The sequence below is a fragment of the Silurus meridionalis genome, chromosome 3 (genome assembly GCF_014805685.1).
Source record: "Silurus meridionalis isolate SWU-2019-XX chromosome 3, ASM1480568v1, whole genome shotgun sequence".
NCBI lineage: Eukaryota > Metazoa > Chordata > Actinopteri > Siluriformes > Siluridae > Silurus > Silurus meridionalis.
In genome coordinates, this window is record NC_060886.1 from 25,836,061 (window position 1) to 25,849,960 (window position 13,900).

The 13,900-nt window shown below is 35.8% G+C and overlaps 1 protein-coding gene across 2 annotated transcripts; it reads right to left on the reverse strand.

The window, feature by feature from the left end:
* Positions 1-211: 211 nt before the first annotated feature.
* Positions 212-13,016, reverse strand: dhrs12 (dehydrogenase/reductase (SDR family) member 12). Of its 2 annotated transcripts, XM_046845056.1 has the most exons (11): positions 12,674-13,016; positions 9,756-9,889; positions 8,692-8,774; positions 8,455-8,547; positions 8,139-8,220; positions 5,772-5,833; positions 5,022-5,126; positions 3,850-3,940; positions 3,536-3,673; positions 938-1,079; positions 212-631 (listed from the first exon to the last, which is right to left on the reverse strand). In XM_046845056.1, the coding sequence occupies exons 1-10, from the start codon at positions 12,727-12,729 to the stop codon at positions 949-951; spliced, it is 975 nt and encodes a 324-aa protein (XP_046701012.1). In that variant the 5' UTR covers positions 12,730-13,016; the 3' UTR covers positions 212-631; positions 938-948. The 2 variants fall into 2 exon arrangements, with proteins under 2 accessions (XP_046701012.1, XP_046701011.1); XM_046845055.1 differs by having other exon boundaries at positions 212-1,079.
* Between the last annotated feature and the right edge of the window lie 884 nt (positions 13,017-13,900).

Sequence of the window (13,900 nt, forward strand, 5' to 3'; positions counted from 1 at the left end):
TTAAATTCACAGATGTGCCTTGTAAAGGGTTAATTTGTGCCTTCTCAATGTACTCTATACCATCAGTGGTCTTGTGCAGAGAAAACGGTGGATAAAAAATCTCAAGAATTTAAAATGTATCACCAAGTACATTCTCCAGAACATTACATGCTATGATTTAAACAGACTTTCATGAGGACTGTCCCAGGAAAGGAAGACCAAGAGCGACCTCTTCTGCAGAAGATACGTTTATTAGAATTACCATCCTCAGAAACCTCCAATTTACATACAGGCTTTTTAGAGTTCAAGTGGTAGCCATACTGCAACATACACTGTTCAGAGTAGACTTTACGGTCTAATTGTAGCAACGGAACCATTACTTTAAAAGAACAACAAGCTATCTGTTCAAGAAGAACAGTGATTGAATGCTGCATCAGATGACCTGACCTCCACAATCACCCAGTCCAAATCCAGATGAGATGGTTTGGGATGAGTTGGACCAGAGAGTGAAGGAATAACAGCCAACAAGTACAGTATACAACAACTCTGGAAACTTCTCAGGATTGTTGGAAAAACCATTCCAGGTGACTGCCTCATGATGCTGATTAAGAGAATACCAAGAGTGTCCAAAGCTGCCATCAAAGCAAAAGGTCTGAAGAATTGAAAAATATGAAACACATTATAGGTTTACTGTACTTTTTGGAACAAATCCTTTAAAATACAATATTAAATTGAATATGACAAACATCTTAGTATTCATTAGTTTAATGCACTTTCGTGAAGTAAAAAATTGTCACGCCTACAACAGGACATGATTAGACAATTAGATAATGTATGTATGTTTTATTATTTTCCACAATCAAGTAAGCATATCTGTAATGGCACATTCCATATAAAACATTTACATTTTTATTTTGGCTGTTATTTAGAGAAAAAAATGTATCTTTTTTGTACGGACATTTTTCTTCTTTAAAGCGCCGAAGTAGGACACTGCCTCAGCTGTGTGTTGAGCCGCTCCAGCATGTTCATAAACTCGTTCTCCTCAGAGGATGAGGATCTGGTAAAGGCCAGAGGCAGGTGTGTGGCCACTGGGGTTCTGTCTGCAATGACATGTTGCACACAGAATAAATTATCTTTTTCACTCATGAAAGGATTATGTGAGAGCAGAATGCTTTTTTCCCACTATCTGACACCCTGTGTCTGATTTTAAATAGTGACACTTTATTCGATTTTTTCTGTAAAATGTGCATTTTGAAAGATGACCCTGTGACAATCTAAAATTCGACAATCAAAATAGGTTAATCAAGTTTAAATAAAAAACTCTGACAAATAAATAGAAAAGGTTTAGGCTTTTAAGTTAGATTTGTTTGTTCTTTTTTTTCTAAACACCATGCCAGCTTCTATGGCTATTGTCATGGCAAAAGCCAGGTTTAGTTATAAAAATATAAAACTAAATAATATGTTTAAGATTCATTAAACAAAAAAAAACCTTTAGGACTAAATTTGGATTAACTAGAATAAAAAACTTTTTAAAAGTATCAACAGAATAAAATAGGTTTCTCAAAAAGGTATAAGCAGAGGTGGAAAATAACAAATTACATTTAATGTTTGTATTTCTTTCTGTAGCTGTTGTGTGAAACTTATTATTCACTCTTATTATCATATTGTCACTCTGATTATAATAATTCAGACTTATTATAGTCTCAGTGTTTTAGTTGTCTGTGTGTAACAGACCGCACAATGGTGTCAGCTGCTTTACTGTATACAGTACGCAAATTTCAGTAAATCTAACTGTTTAAATTTAGTTATTGATTTTCTCTTGCTAAATACACAATAATTGTTATGCTTATTGATAATGATTGTTGTTACAAGTAGCAAAACTTACAGATAATTGGGAGATCGAGCCTTGGGGCCCAAAGTACAAATTAGCCAGGGGGCCTAGAAACCTTAGTGGTGCCCATGGACACCAGTGATGCAGACACAGGTGAAAGCGAAATCTCACTGAATATTCAGTTATCTCCTAGTATTCCCAGAGCATGCTTCGACCAGCTGAAAGATAGGATTGAGCCATTCCAACCGCCAGTCTAGGTGAAGTAGGAGCCAAAGTACCATGTTGCAATAATAGAAAAAGTGCAGCAACCCACATTTCTCAGGGACCAGGATCTCTTCCTCCACTGACATGTCTATTATATCTGGGTTCCTACAGAGTGATGAAAAAATGGTTTCTACCAAGGGATACAGGAGTGTACTTGAATATTACTGTAGCCCAAGCAAGGGAGGCTTAAGGGTTGCTATCTCTTGACCAAAGAGAATACCCTAGCACTACGGAGGGAACCATCATAAAGTTGGGTTCTATGCTGTACCCGGGCAACTTAGAAATCTCTGAGGTAACTGAATGCTTATTCAGGCAATAGGATATGTAACTGAACTGATATAGAAATTAAAGTTGAACATTAAGTTGTTGTAGATTAGATACAATTTAAAGTTTTTTTTGCAAGAATATGTACTGGGTTTAAATAATAACTTCAGAAACTTTAGTCAAATATTTAGGTTATTAAGTAAATAAACAAATGCAACCTTTGGCTGTGCCTATTTCCATCCTTGGTCATAGAGGAGCAGTAGGTTAAATCATATTACAGTAATCGCCCTGCTTTACCGCGGTTCGAATCTCAAGCCCCCTGGCCCCCTGGCTAATTTGTTTTGCTGATTTTCCCGGTCTCTCACAGATAGCCCGATAGGCCAAAAAACATTTAGGGTATGGTTTTTATGAAGTTTTGTGTTGAAATAATAAAATTTATTAATAAAAACACTACTATTAATAAAAAGAAGTAAAATGTTAATACTAAAATGTTAATACTTAATGTTAATAATTCTGTTAGTACAGAAAGTAAAGAATGCGGTGACGTGTGTCTTTAACTTTTTTGACATCATAGGACACTTCAACCAATAAACAAGCAGAGAAACTATTCATAGGCTACTACAGAACCGTATACCGTGATAAACGGGGGATTACTGTATTTTATATTTAAGTCCTATAGGGGTAAATTGTACCGTTCAGCCTAGTTTTGTTGACAAAGGGTAAAAGAATGATTTAGTTGAGATCCTGATTTGAGTTCAGTGGGCTTGAAGTGTATGTGATACTTCGACAATTGTGCTGAATTTATAGCAGGAGTGTCCAATCTTTTCCACAAAGGGCCGATGTGGGTGCAGGTTTTCCACACAAAATTCTACCTGTATAAATCACAATTTTCCTTTTCACTGAATCAGGTGTGGTCCTTAATTGGTTGGAATGAAAATCTGTACCCACCCTAGCCCTTTGTAGAAGAGATTGGACACTCCTGCTTTACAGACTCATACAGAGACCTGAGTTGAGTTACAATAAATATTGGTCAGTGATTAGTTTTTTTGTTTTTTTTACTTATTTTAAACTTATTTAAGTTTATTTTATTTTTAATTTAATAATTTTAAATAAATTAAATAATAATAGGTTTAAAAACTGATCTGTTTTGAATAATCCATTTTCCAAACCCAAATAAAAAGATTAGGAGGAACTTACCTTGGAAGAAGAGACCACTGGGATGCTTCACAGCTGCGTCAGCCAGTGCTAACCATACCACAGTGTCAGCTCCTTGTGCTTCTGTGCGTAATTTATCCTTCATTTTGGCATAAAAATCTGGCATAGAGGACCGCACCGCTATACATACAAAAGAATCCAGTGTTTGTGTGCTACCATCATCTTAATGTTATTGTCTTATTACACACGTATGGATTTTATATTCATATATATTTTATTAAAATGTTTCATCATAATGCAATTTGTGATGTTGTCCTGTAATGTTAATTTGTTTTAGCTTACACACACAAACATACCTGGTGTATCGGCCCAACCTGGGTGCATAGATGAGAAGTGAATCTCTTTGTGCTGACGTGCCCAAACTTCTGTCATTATCACCTGCTGTCTCTGGTTACACAAAATATATGTTGTACAATACATAACAAAATTATTATTTTTTTTTAAGTTATTGTGTTAAAACATTTATTTAACCTATTTCTAGGTCATAGAAGAACAGCGGGTACAAATCATATACATTTATATTTAACCATGTACAGTTACCAGCACTGTATAATTTTCAACTCGGTTTTGCTGTCATGGTGTAAAAGAATGGTTTTGTATAGACCCTGAGTTAACCTATGTGGTATAATAAATACAACAAAGACCAAAGACACAAGACCACAAGACACAAGACCAAAGACACAAGTCCAAAGACAATCCTTTATTACCAGTATCACCCAGATGAGAATGGGGTCCGTTTTGTGTCAGGTTTCTTCATCATACTATCTCAGGGAGTTTTTCCTTGCCACTGTGATTACCATTAGGGGTTGCCACATTCATCTCCATACCACCCTGTCCTCTAAATCTGTCTCTTTCAAACCAACTACCTGCATATCTTCCTTAACCACATCCATAAACCTCCTCCTTGGCCTTCCACTTTTCTTGCTCCCTGGTGGCTCAATCCTTAGCATTCTCCTACCGATATACGCCATGTCCCTCCTCTGCACATGTCCAAACCATCTCAATCATGCCTCCCTCACCTTGTCTCCAAAATGCCCTACATGCGCAGTCCCTCTAATAAACAAATTTCTAATCCTGTCCATTCTCATCACTCCCAATGACAGATTTAAACTATGTTCTTCACGTAAAAAGGATTGCATTGCGTTCATTGCATGAACCGAAAGCTCATACAGAAGAATTTCAGTACAAATACATGTTCTTTTACAGCCCTAATCTCACTCTCTTAATAGATAGACAGATAGACAGACAGACAGACAGACAGACAGATAGAAAATATACTTTTTTATATAATTGTTAAAAGTCAATGATAAATGTGTGTGTACCTTGTATAGATAGATAGATAGATAGATAGATAGATAGATAGATAGATAGATAGATAGATAGATAGATAGATAGATAGATAGATAGATAGATAGAAAATATACTTTTTTATATAATTGTTAAAAGTCAATGATAAATGTGTGTGCACCTTGTTCTGGGCATAAGCCATAGTTCCATCAAAGGTTCCTTTTTCAAACTGCAGATCATCAAGGTTGAGTTTCTGGACCAACATTCCTCCTGATGATACAGTGATCTAATAAAGAGTGCCATGTTAAGGAATATAAAGGGACTCAAAAATAACTGTCTAGTACATCCTGTACTTGAAAAAATCGTGATTATGGAATCTATTTGATTGGCCGCTTTATAAAACAAAAAAAAAAAGACGTGTTAGCCACATATATAATTTGGTATTTAATTTAATTTAGGGCTATATATATACACACACACACACACATATACATACATACACATATACATATACATATATATATATATATATATATATATATATATATATATATATATATTTATTAATTACACACACACACACACACACACCTTATTCATAAAAAGACATCACATACTATATAATATAATAATATAATAAATCTAACTTAATAGTAGTTACTTTATATTTTATAAGTATATATTATGAGTTTAATAGAGCATGCAAAATGTGTTACAAACAATTAGTAAGGTTTTTACCCAAAGCATACAAAACTAATAACATTTGAATAGTTCATTAAATTAAAGTTAAATTAAATGAAAGTCAACTTATATAACTTCAAAACAGCAACCAACATTTTTACATTCTTTAAAATTCATACTTTAGAATTCAGGTCTAGAAATCAATTTAAATTTGTTAATTTAAAGGTAAAAACTTCTGAAAGACACTTACCACTCTTGGGTCCTGGGACTTTTTCAGCACAGGAATTAGTGCTGTGGTCAGGATGAATGTTCCTGTGGCAAGAACATATTTTTTTTTATAAAACAAATCTACATAGAATAACATTACATTTTATAGTGTTTGTTTTTCAATCTTGTAGAAATGGTTGTCTGACTGAGCCCAGGCAACAACAAAGTGTGTTCACTCTATCGATGGAAGATGAGTACGAGTTCGAAAAGTGATGGTCCTACAGCCATCTCTGGCCAAGAGCATATCCATCACAGAGAAATGAGTCAATTGTAGGTGTTTGTGAGCTCATGTCTCTAGACACATAGCACTTTCATCATTCCACCAAAAAGGAAAATGTTATTCAAGAAGCTTTTATTGTCATTTCAACCATTTACAAATGATGCAGGACACAGTGAAATAAGAAAAGGTTTCTCCAGAACCCTGGTGCCACATAAACAAGAACACAGAGCAAGAACACAGAGCTAAAGACTAAAGTAGGTTGTCCTCTCCACATAAAAGGTGCAGTTCTTAAACCAGGCAGTGATGCAGCTATTCAGACTGCGAGGGTTGTAGCTGGGTCTTGATGTGCCTCATGACAAGCCTCTCAAAGCACTTCATAACAATGCTTTTGAGTGCAACGGGATGATAGTCATTTAGGCAGGAGACTGTAGACTTCTTTGGCACGTGCAAACAACAGCGCTGCTCAGGGACGTTGAATTTGTTAATGAAGACATCTGCTAGCTGTTCTGCACATTCCCTAAACAATCTGCTTTGAGTACAATTCTCTCATACTGACCACTGGATGTTCAACATGGCATCTCATTGCAAAGACTCTTTGAGGATTTGAGAATTAGAATTGTTGCTCTCCACAAAAATGGCCTAGGCTATAAGATCATAATGAACACCCTGAAATTCAGCATGAGTGCTGCCAGCATTGCTCTAGAGGTTGCAGAAATTAAAGGTCCATTCAGAAACTGGGCCAAATGGCAGCTTTCCAACATACTAACAACCCCAAACACACCGCTAAGACGACAACTGCCTTGTTGAGGAAGCTGAAGGTGAAGGAGTGGCCAAGAATGTCTTCAGAACCCTATTGAGCACCTGTGGGGCATCCAACCTGTGCAACTCTGGTAAATTCCATTCCCAGGAGGCAGTGCTAGATGTATGCAAAATATATGCAAGTTTTAATTAAATTGAATTTCTATAGTATTATCCCTTGAGAGGATATACCAAAATGGTATTAGTAAAACTACACTCAACACGGTTTTAAAAAGACAGTTTTAATTGCCAGATGTGTGCATCATAGCGTATATTTGATTTGAGACAAACAAATGTTTAGTAAGAAACATTTTTTGGGGGGGGAGTTTATTTATTTATTCTTTTTTTTTTCTTTTACCCGAGTAAAGAAAGGACATTGTAAATACATTTGTTCTGCACATTCACTGAACACTGAGCCAAGAATGTTATATTGTTATATCACTGGGAGGAGGGGTCTTCCTTGCCCCCACATTGTTCTGCACACCAAGCCAGGAATAGAAGTCATTCTGGGAGAAAGGAATCACGGTCACAAGCAGGTGAAAGTGTCTCCGCTGTCCTGGAAGTGCCGGTGGATTCTTTTGGCATGTGTGCATTTCGCCATTTTGTCCCTTGCAGTTCTTAACACCGTCTTGTCCCCTGCTCCGAAGGCGGAGTCTCTAGACTTTAGCAGCGCATGCACCTTTGCGGTCATCAACGACTTGTGGGTGGAGTGTGTATTGATGAATTTAAAGATGGTCACATCATCAACGCACTTGCTGATGTAGCTGGTCACTGATGATGTTTACTTCTCCAAGTTGATGGAATTGCTATTGGTTGCGGCCTCCATGTCCCAGTCAGTAATTTAGAACCACTATACAATAAGCTCATACCAAGCCTAGTGCAAAGATACCATATAGAGAACCCACTAATCTAACCAAACCCTTACCCAGTTAAAAAAAAACATGCTTAATGAAGAAGTCCACATACTTTATCTAACTATCCTATTCAGTGCAATAACTGTGCTGTGTTTTATTGGCATGTTGCTCTTTTAATTGTTTCAGTAATTGATTTCTTCGAAAGGGGGACACTAAAAACACCCAAACTGCAAATTCAAATAAATACATGAATGCTGTATAATTTTACACCAATACTGCTAACTTTGTTTATAGTACGAGTATGATGATTGTGTAAATTAAAATTAAAAGTAGCATCTTATCACCAGGTCAACAAGTAGGAGATTTTAGTGTTGTGTATATTTCTACTATAGACACAATAATATTTATAATAAAATGTCAGAACTACAATGAAAAAATAATAATTTATATTATTTTAATTAATATTAATACACTTTACCAAGTGTGTTGGTGGCAAAGTTTTTCTCAAGGCCATTCTCAGTCAACTCACGCTGATTCACCATACACCCAGCATTGTTGATCTGTACACAAATGATAAACGATATCATCTATACACTCTCATTTATAAACCACCTATAATATAATGGAGAATTATGATATAATTACAACATATTAAATGCACATTCACTCCAAATCATAAGAAAGATTTACTTTTAGTTCAGCTTGTCTCATTTGTTCTTCAGTGAAACCAAGTAAAATGTTATTTCCAACAATCTATAGTGGTTTGCTTGTATATAGACACTCAACACACTCACCAGCACATGTACGCTATGGTTCTGAGTGAAGTTGTTCACAAATTCCCATAATCCTCTCGGACTTAACATGTCCACAATGTGCACATGCACATTCTGAAAGAATCAGTACAAACAGTTAATTTTTTTATATTTTAGAATAAAATTTTTCATGATACTAAATGTTCTAATGGACCTTTTGATATGACAAAAAAAAAAGCAATGCAATAATAGTCTCAATAGCTAAAGGTCTCTTTTCACCTCGTTTTTGCTCTGTTCCACAATTTGCTTTTTCGCCTCGTCTGCACGCTCTTTATTTCGACAGACCATGTGCACTGTGCCACCTGAGGGAGAATAACAACACAGGGAATTACACTGCACTTTATATATCTAGAACCAGTTATATCCTGTGACACACTGCAAAAAAAACAATCTTGCACATTTGTTTGCCATCTTTGTTCAGTACGATTATCATGGTGTCACTTCCCCAGCAGGATCAGATGCTTACCGCAACAGAAGCTCTGCTTAATCAACCAGAAAGTTCATAATAACTTATAACATCTCAGCATCCAAAAAAACATTAAACCCTGAGATACAAAAGCAGAGGACAGCATCAGATTTTTCTCTGGTCAGCCAAGAATAAGAATTTGAAGTCCTCATTGGGACAGATTCACCCAAACTGGACTGCATTCTGACATGCTTTTTTGCTCAGAAGTCACTTGATTACTGGAATTGCTATATCAAACTAGCTGCTTCACTGTACTCTGATCTCGCTCATCAACAAGATGTTTCAACCTGAGGACCCTCTGCAGTATGATTTTTGCACCAATCTGAGTAAACAGAAATGCATTACAGTGCATTAAATATATGTTTTGTGTGCTTCCGGTTGTTTAAAGGAGTATAAAGAAGTGCTGTGGCCGTCAGTAAATGCAAAAACAGCTGTGAAGTGCATTGACCTGGTCATTTACAGGTGAATGGCATTACTAAACATTATTTTTTTACAGTGTTTCTCTAACCTTTGTAAGTCGGGCTAACATTTTAGCTCGATTTGTTTAATGCAAAGCAGAAATAAAAAGCTTCAGTGAAAGACTGATGAATTAGCCCCAATGAACAAGACGTTTATAGAAAAAACATTTAGTAGATTTTTACTGTAGATTTTTTTTTTTCTATTATTTTTCTTTTTCTTATTTAATTATTATTTTTATTAGCTGGATCAGTTAAATTAATTGAACCGATGGATTTTTTTTTTATTAAATGGGTCACCAGCTATAAAATAGTCAAATGGTAACCTACTGTGCTCGGAGGGTACAAAAGGTCAGTTTTACCTCGTTTAGCTATTTCCAGAGCAGTCGCTTTTCCAATCCCGCTGTTGGCGCCCGTGATAACAAAAGACCTACTGCTTACATCCAGGTCCAGATCAGAATCTATGAAATGTTTTGCTGCTGCTTCATAGCCACTCCTGGTAGAAAAAAAAAACACGACTTGTATCATTAAACGTTGTTTCCACCCACAACTGCAGTATTCTCTGGTAGATAAGTGAAATACGTAAGGTTAAAATGAACGGTCTCATACTGTTTGATATTTCTAGTACAGTTCTCTCCATCCCCTTTTATTCTTCTTTTCACTATACACATCATTATATGTCCTGTGTCCTATGCAGTGTTTATATATGGAATTTATTTTACTAGTCATTATGAACGCACTATAGTATATATACGCACTATAGTATATATTTACTCTTGTGTATATGTTTTCTTAGACTATAGGTTGTCATTTTTTATTCAACTCAATGTATCATCAGTTTAAGTCACTGCTCCACCCTGCTTAGTGTTTTAGTGGGTAAAATCCTGCCTATTTGACCTTTAAAATACCAACAGTTTTTTTTTAAATGCCATTTATTTATGTATAAAACCTTTCCAGTGTTCCAGTGCATTTAACTGCATAATACAAAAATCTAATTTAAAAGCCTTGGTTTTAATTTTATTTGTTTTAATATTTACATACCAGGTTTTATTAAGAAAATGGGCACAACTGTCAGAATTTGGATTCAAACTATGCATCCCTTTAGAAACCAGAAAAAAACTTTAATTAGGAGGAAAATCTGAACCTTCAGAGTAGCTGCTTGGCGGTGTCTAAGCAAGTGTTTCCTTTTCTCACCTGCTCAGGTTCAAAAATATTCGCACCTAAGACTACTGAGCCAGCATGACAGCATGGCCTTTTTAGATGTCCTAAAACTTATGAAGTGAAACAAAGATAAATGGCAAAAATGGAAGGCAAACTGGAATGTAACTGTTGCTATGTGACCTGCATTGATTCACCAGCAGGAAAATAAAAGAAGGTTTACGTTTGTGGATGAACTCCGATATTGACTTGAAAGAGTATGTTAACATTATGGTGTAACAACGTTAAAACATTAACAGAACATAGACATTATTCTTTTTAACAAGCGCAGTTTAGAAATGAGTTTATTAGAGAGACAGCGCATGTAGGAGAGAGAGAAGGTGAAGGAGGCGAGATTGAGATGGTTTGGACATGTGCAGAAGAGGGACATTGGGTATATCGGTAGGAGAATGCTGAGGATGGAGCCACCAGGAAAAATGTGGTGAGGAAAGACATGCAGGAATTTGGTTTGAAAGAGGCAAATGTAGAGGACAGGGGGGTATGAAGACGGATGAACCGCTGTGGCGACCCCTAATGGAAGCAACCGAGAGAAGAAGAGTTTTCAAAGCCAAATCCCAAAGGCTCAAACCAAAATAAGACATTCAGAACCATAAATCAACACAAAAAACCTCTAAGTTACATGTTACATGTTCATGTATGGATGGTTATTCTATATTAGCACATGAAAAAAAGAAAAAGATTATTGGGTGACACATAGACAAAGCAGTTTGCTTCTAAGTTTTTTGTCCACCTCCTTCCAAATAAACACCCATACTTGCTGAACTAAGTGACAAAACCCACCTGTCAGAAGTGGGATTTGAATCCATGCCTCAATTTAGAGACCAGAATCCTACTTTATAAGGGAAAGGTCTGAACAATCTGAACAATTGAGTCTAGAGCCTCAATTATTCAGACACAATTCCTAACTATTTGCCATCTGTTAAAGTCTGTTTGTTTACACAATTAGGGCAAGTTGTGATCCTTTTGTCCTCCTACTGGCAAATACATTTTCAGGCTGGCTGAACAGATATTATATAATTTAATTATTTATTGAATATAGCAAAAGTTTATTTATGCAAACTTTTATCCAGAGCAAGTGAGGCAGAGTACAATCCAAACATTCACATGACTGACTTCTTAGTGGTGTTCCAATATTTTTGGAAACTACAAAAACAGAATTTTGCTTTAACAAGAGAAGGTTTCATATATGAGGGACTTTAGAGCACTCGGTCATTTTGACAAAAAAAATTACTTTTTTTCCATCGGTTACAGTGCATTTTCAAAGCATTGTTGAATTGGTTGAATGGATGACGGTCCATGTTTTAACCCGCTGGCAAACACATGGCCAGACTTGCGAAAGTAAGCAAAAGAAGCACTTGTCGTGAGTGAGATTTGACCCACACATCTGTTTGGAGACCAGAAGCCAACTTTAACCAAGGAAGGTCTAAACCGTGAGTCTGGCTCAGCTTATCTGATACAATGTACTTTTTGTATCTGTTACCATGTATTTTTAAAGCATTGTTTGAGATATATATATATATATATATATATATATATATATATATATATATATAAATCTCGTAGTATTATTGTTATTACTGTTATTATTATTATTAGTAGTAGTAGTAGTAGTAGTATTGATGTTCAGGCCAAGCCAAGCTCTCTAAGCGGTTCATTACAGGGTGGTGGTCGCTATATGGGTTAGGCAGTGGACTTCGGATATGAAGTCAGTTTACATCCCAGTCACACCAAGCTGCCACCCATGGGCCCCTGAGCAAGGCTCAGTTATATGAATAAGATAAATGTAAGTTACTGTGGGTAGAGAAATCCGCCAAATGACGTAATTGTCATGGCAGAAATAATTAAAAAACACAAAAACACACTTGTTATTTGTAAAATTAATAACACTATATTTTATTAGATACGTATTAAATCAAAGTTTGGTCATGTAACAATCCGGCCAGCTACCCGGAATGATGTAATAAATATAATACAAAGATCTAGCTTTAACTTTAATAACTGCTTCCATTCACACTGGATCTGATGTTTGCACAGATACAATGCTGAGATAATAATCGCTTACCTTGTGTATTCTCGCAGCCCTTTTACAAACCAAATCGCGTTTCTGTAATAAGACATTGTGGCACCTTCTGTGTCGTAAACACACTGCCTGATGTAACAGGTCGTGTTTACTGTTTCATAAGCAGGACCATTAACACACAGCACGTGTCAACACTGCACACCGCCCTGGTGCTCATCTGAATACAAGCAACGACTTTAGGAGTGCATGACTTCCGGAAATGTCACTGGCCAGGACTGTTCGGACTGTTGTGTCGACTCAGGTTGTGTCGACTCAGGTGTTTGTTATGTGGCGAATAAACCACGTGATTTATTCATTCCCCCATTTTACACTACAGTTGAGCAAAACCGAATTCATCCGGATTATATAATCCGATCTATTATAGGATTCGGCGAGTGCCCTCTAGTGGAATTCCATTTGAATCGAACTATGGAGTCGGTTCCAAAGCTACGGAATCGACTCCGCTGGTAATGCTGCAGATGCATAACTGTTAAATATTCAGGAATTACATTTTATAAGCACTGTGTACTCATACACACTGCACAAACAATTAAACACAAATAAAAAATTTTTGCCTGGTTCTGAAATCCCTGCTTTAATATTGCTAACTGTGGGTATGCAGAGGTTAACCTTAAATTAATTAATATGGTATATTCTGTTATTTTGTATGTTTAATATATAAATATTGCATGCTATTGTGATCTTTGGGAGAATTCAAGAATTTCCTAAACATCTTACAAATTCAGGGATATCATATTTTGTTTTCTATTGGGTGCTAATATTACTAAACACACCTATACATATTTATTAACAAATATTCTAATAAAACACTGTTAATGTCTTCAGGTTAAAGTATATTGAATATAAATTATATTATATAAACTAAAGTATATTGAATATACATTAAAATGTTAATCATTACTGGAATAAAAAATTATGCTATTTACAGTATCTCACAAAAGTGTGTACACCAATCACATTTCAGCAACTATTTTAGTATATCTTATAAAGGATAACAGCTATATGTTGTTTAGTCATGCAAAGCCGCATGTCCTATTCATCATGCTCATGTTGTTGTCTGCTTGACAGAACCATACAAATGTGTGTATCTTCTATTAGAGCAGTTACAATGTGGTGCTTTGAGTACCATTCTTTCATACTGACCACTGGATGTTCAATGTTGCACCTCATGGTAAAGACTTTCCACAAATATGGCCTAGACTATAAGAC

Excerpts from the sequence above, each read along its gene's own strand:
- dhrs12 (XM_046845056.1), bottom strand. The coding sequence starts at position 12,729 with ATGTCTTATTACAGAAACGCGATTTGGTTTGTAAAAGGGCTGCGAGAA. Across the intron at positions 8,548-8,691 it reads TGGAACAGAGCAAAAACGAG|AATGTGCATGTGCACATTGT; the intron begins GTGAAAAGAGAC and ends TGATTCTTTCAG. Across the intron at positions 3,941-5,021 it reads TGGCTTATGCCCAGAACAAG|AGACAGCAGGTGATAATGAC; the intron begins GTGCACACACAT and ends TTGTGTAACCAG.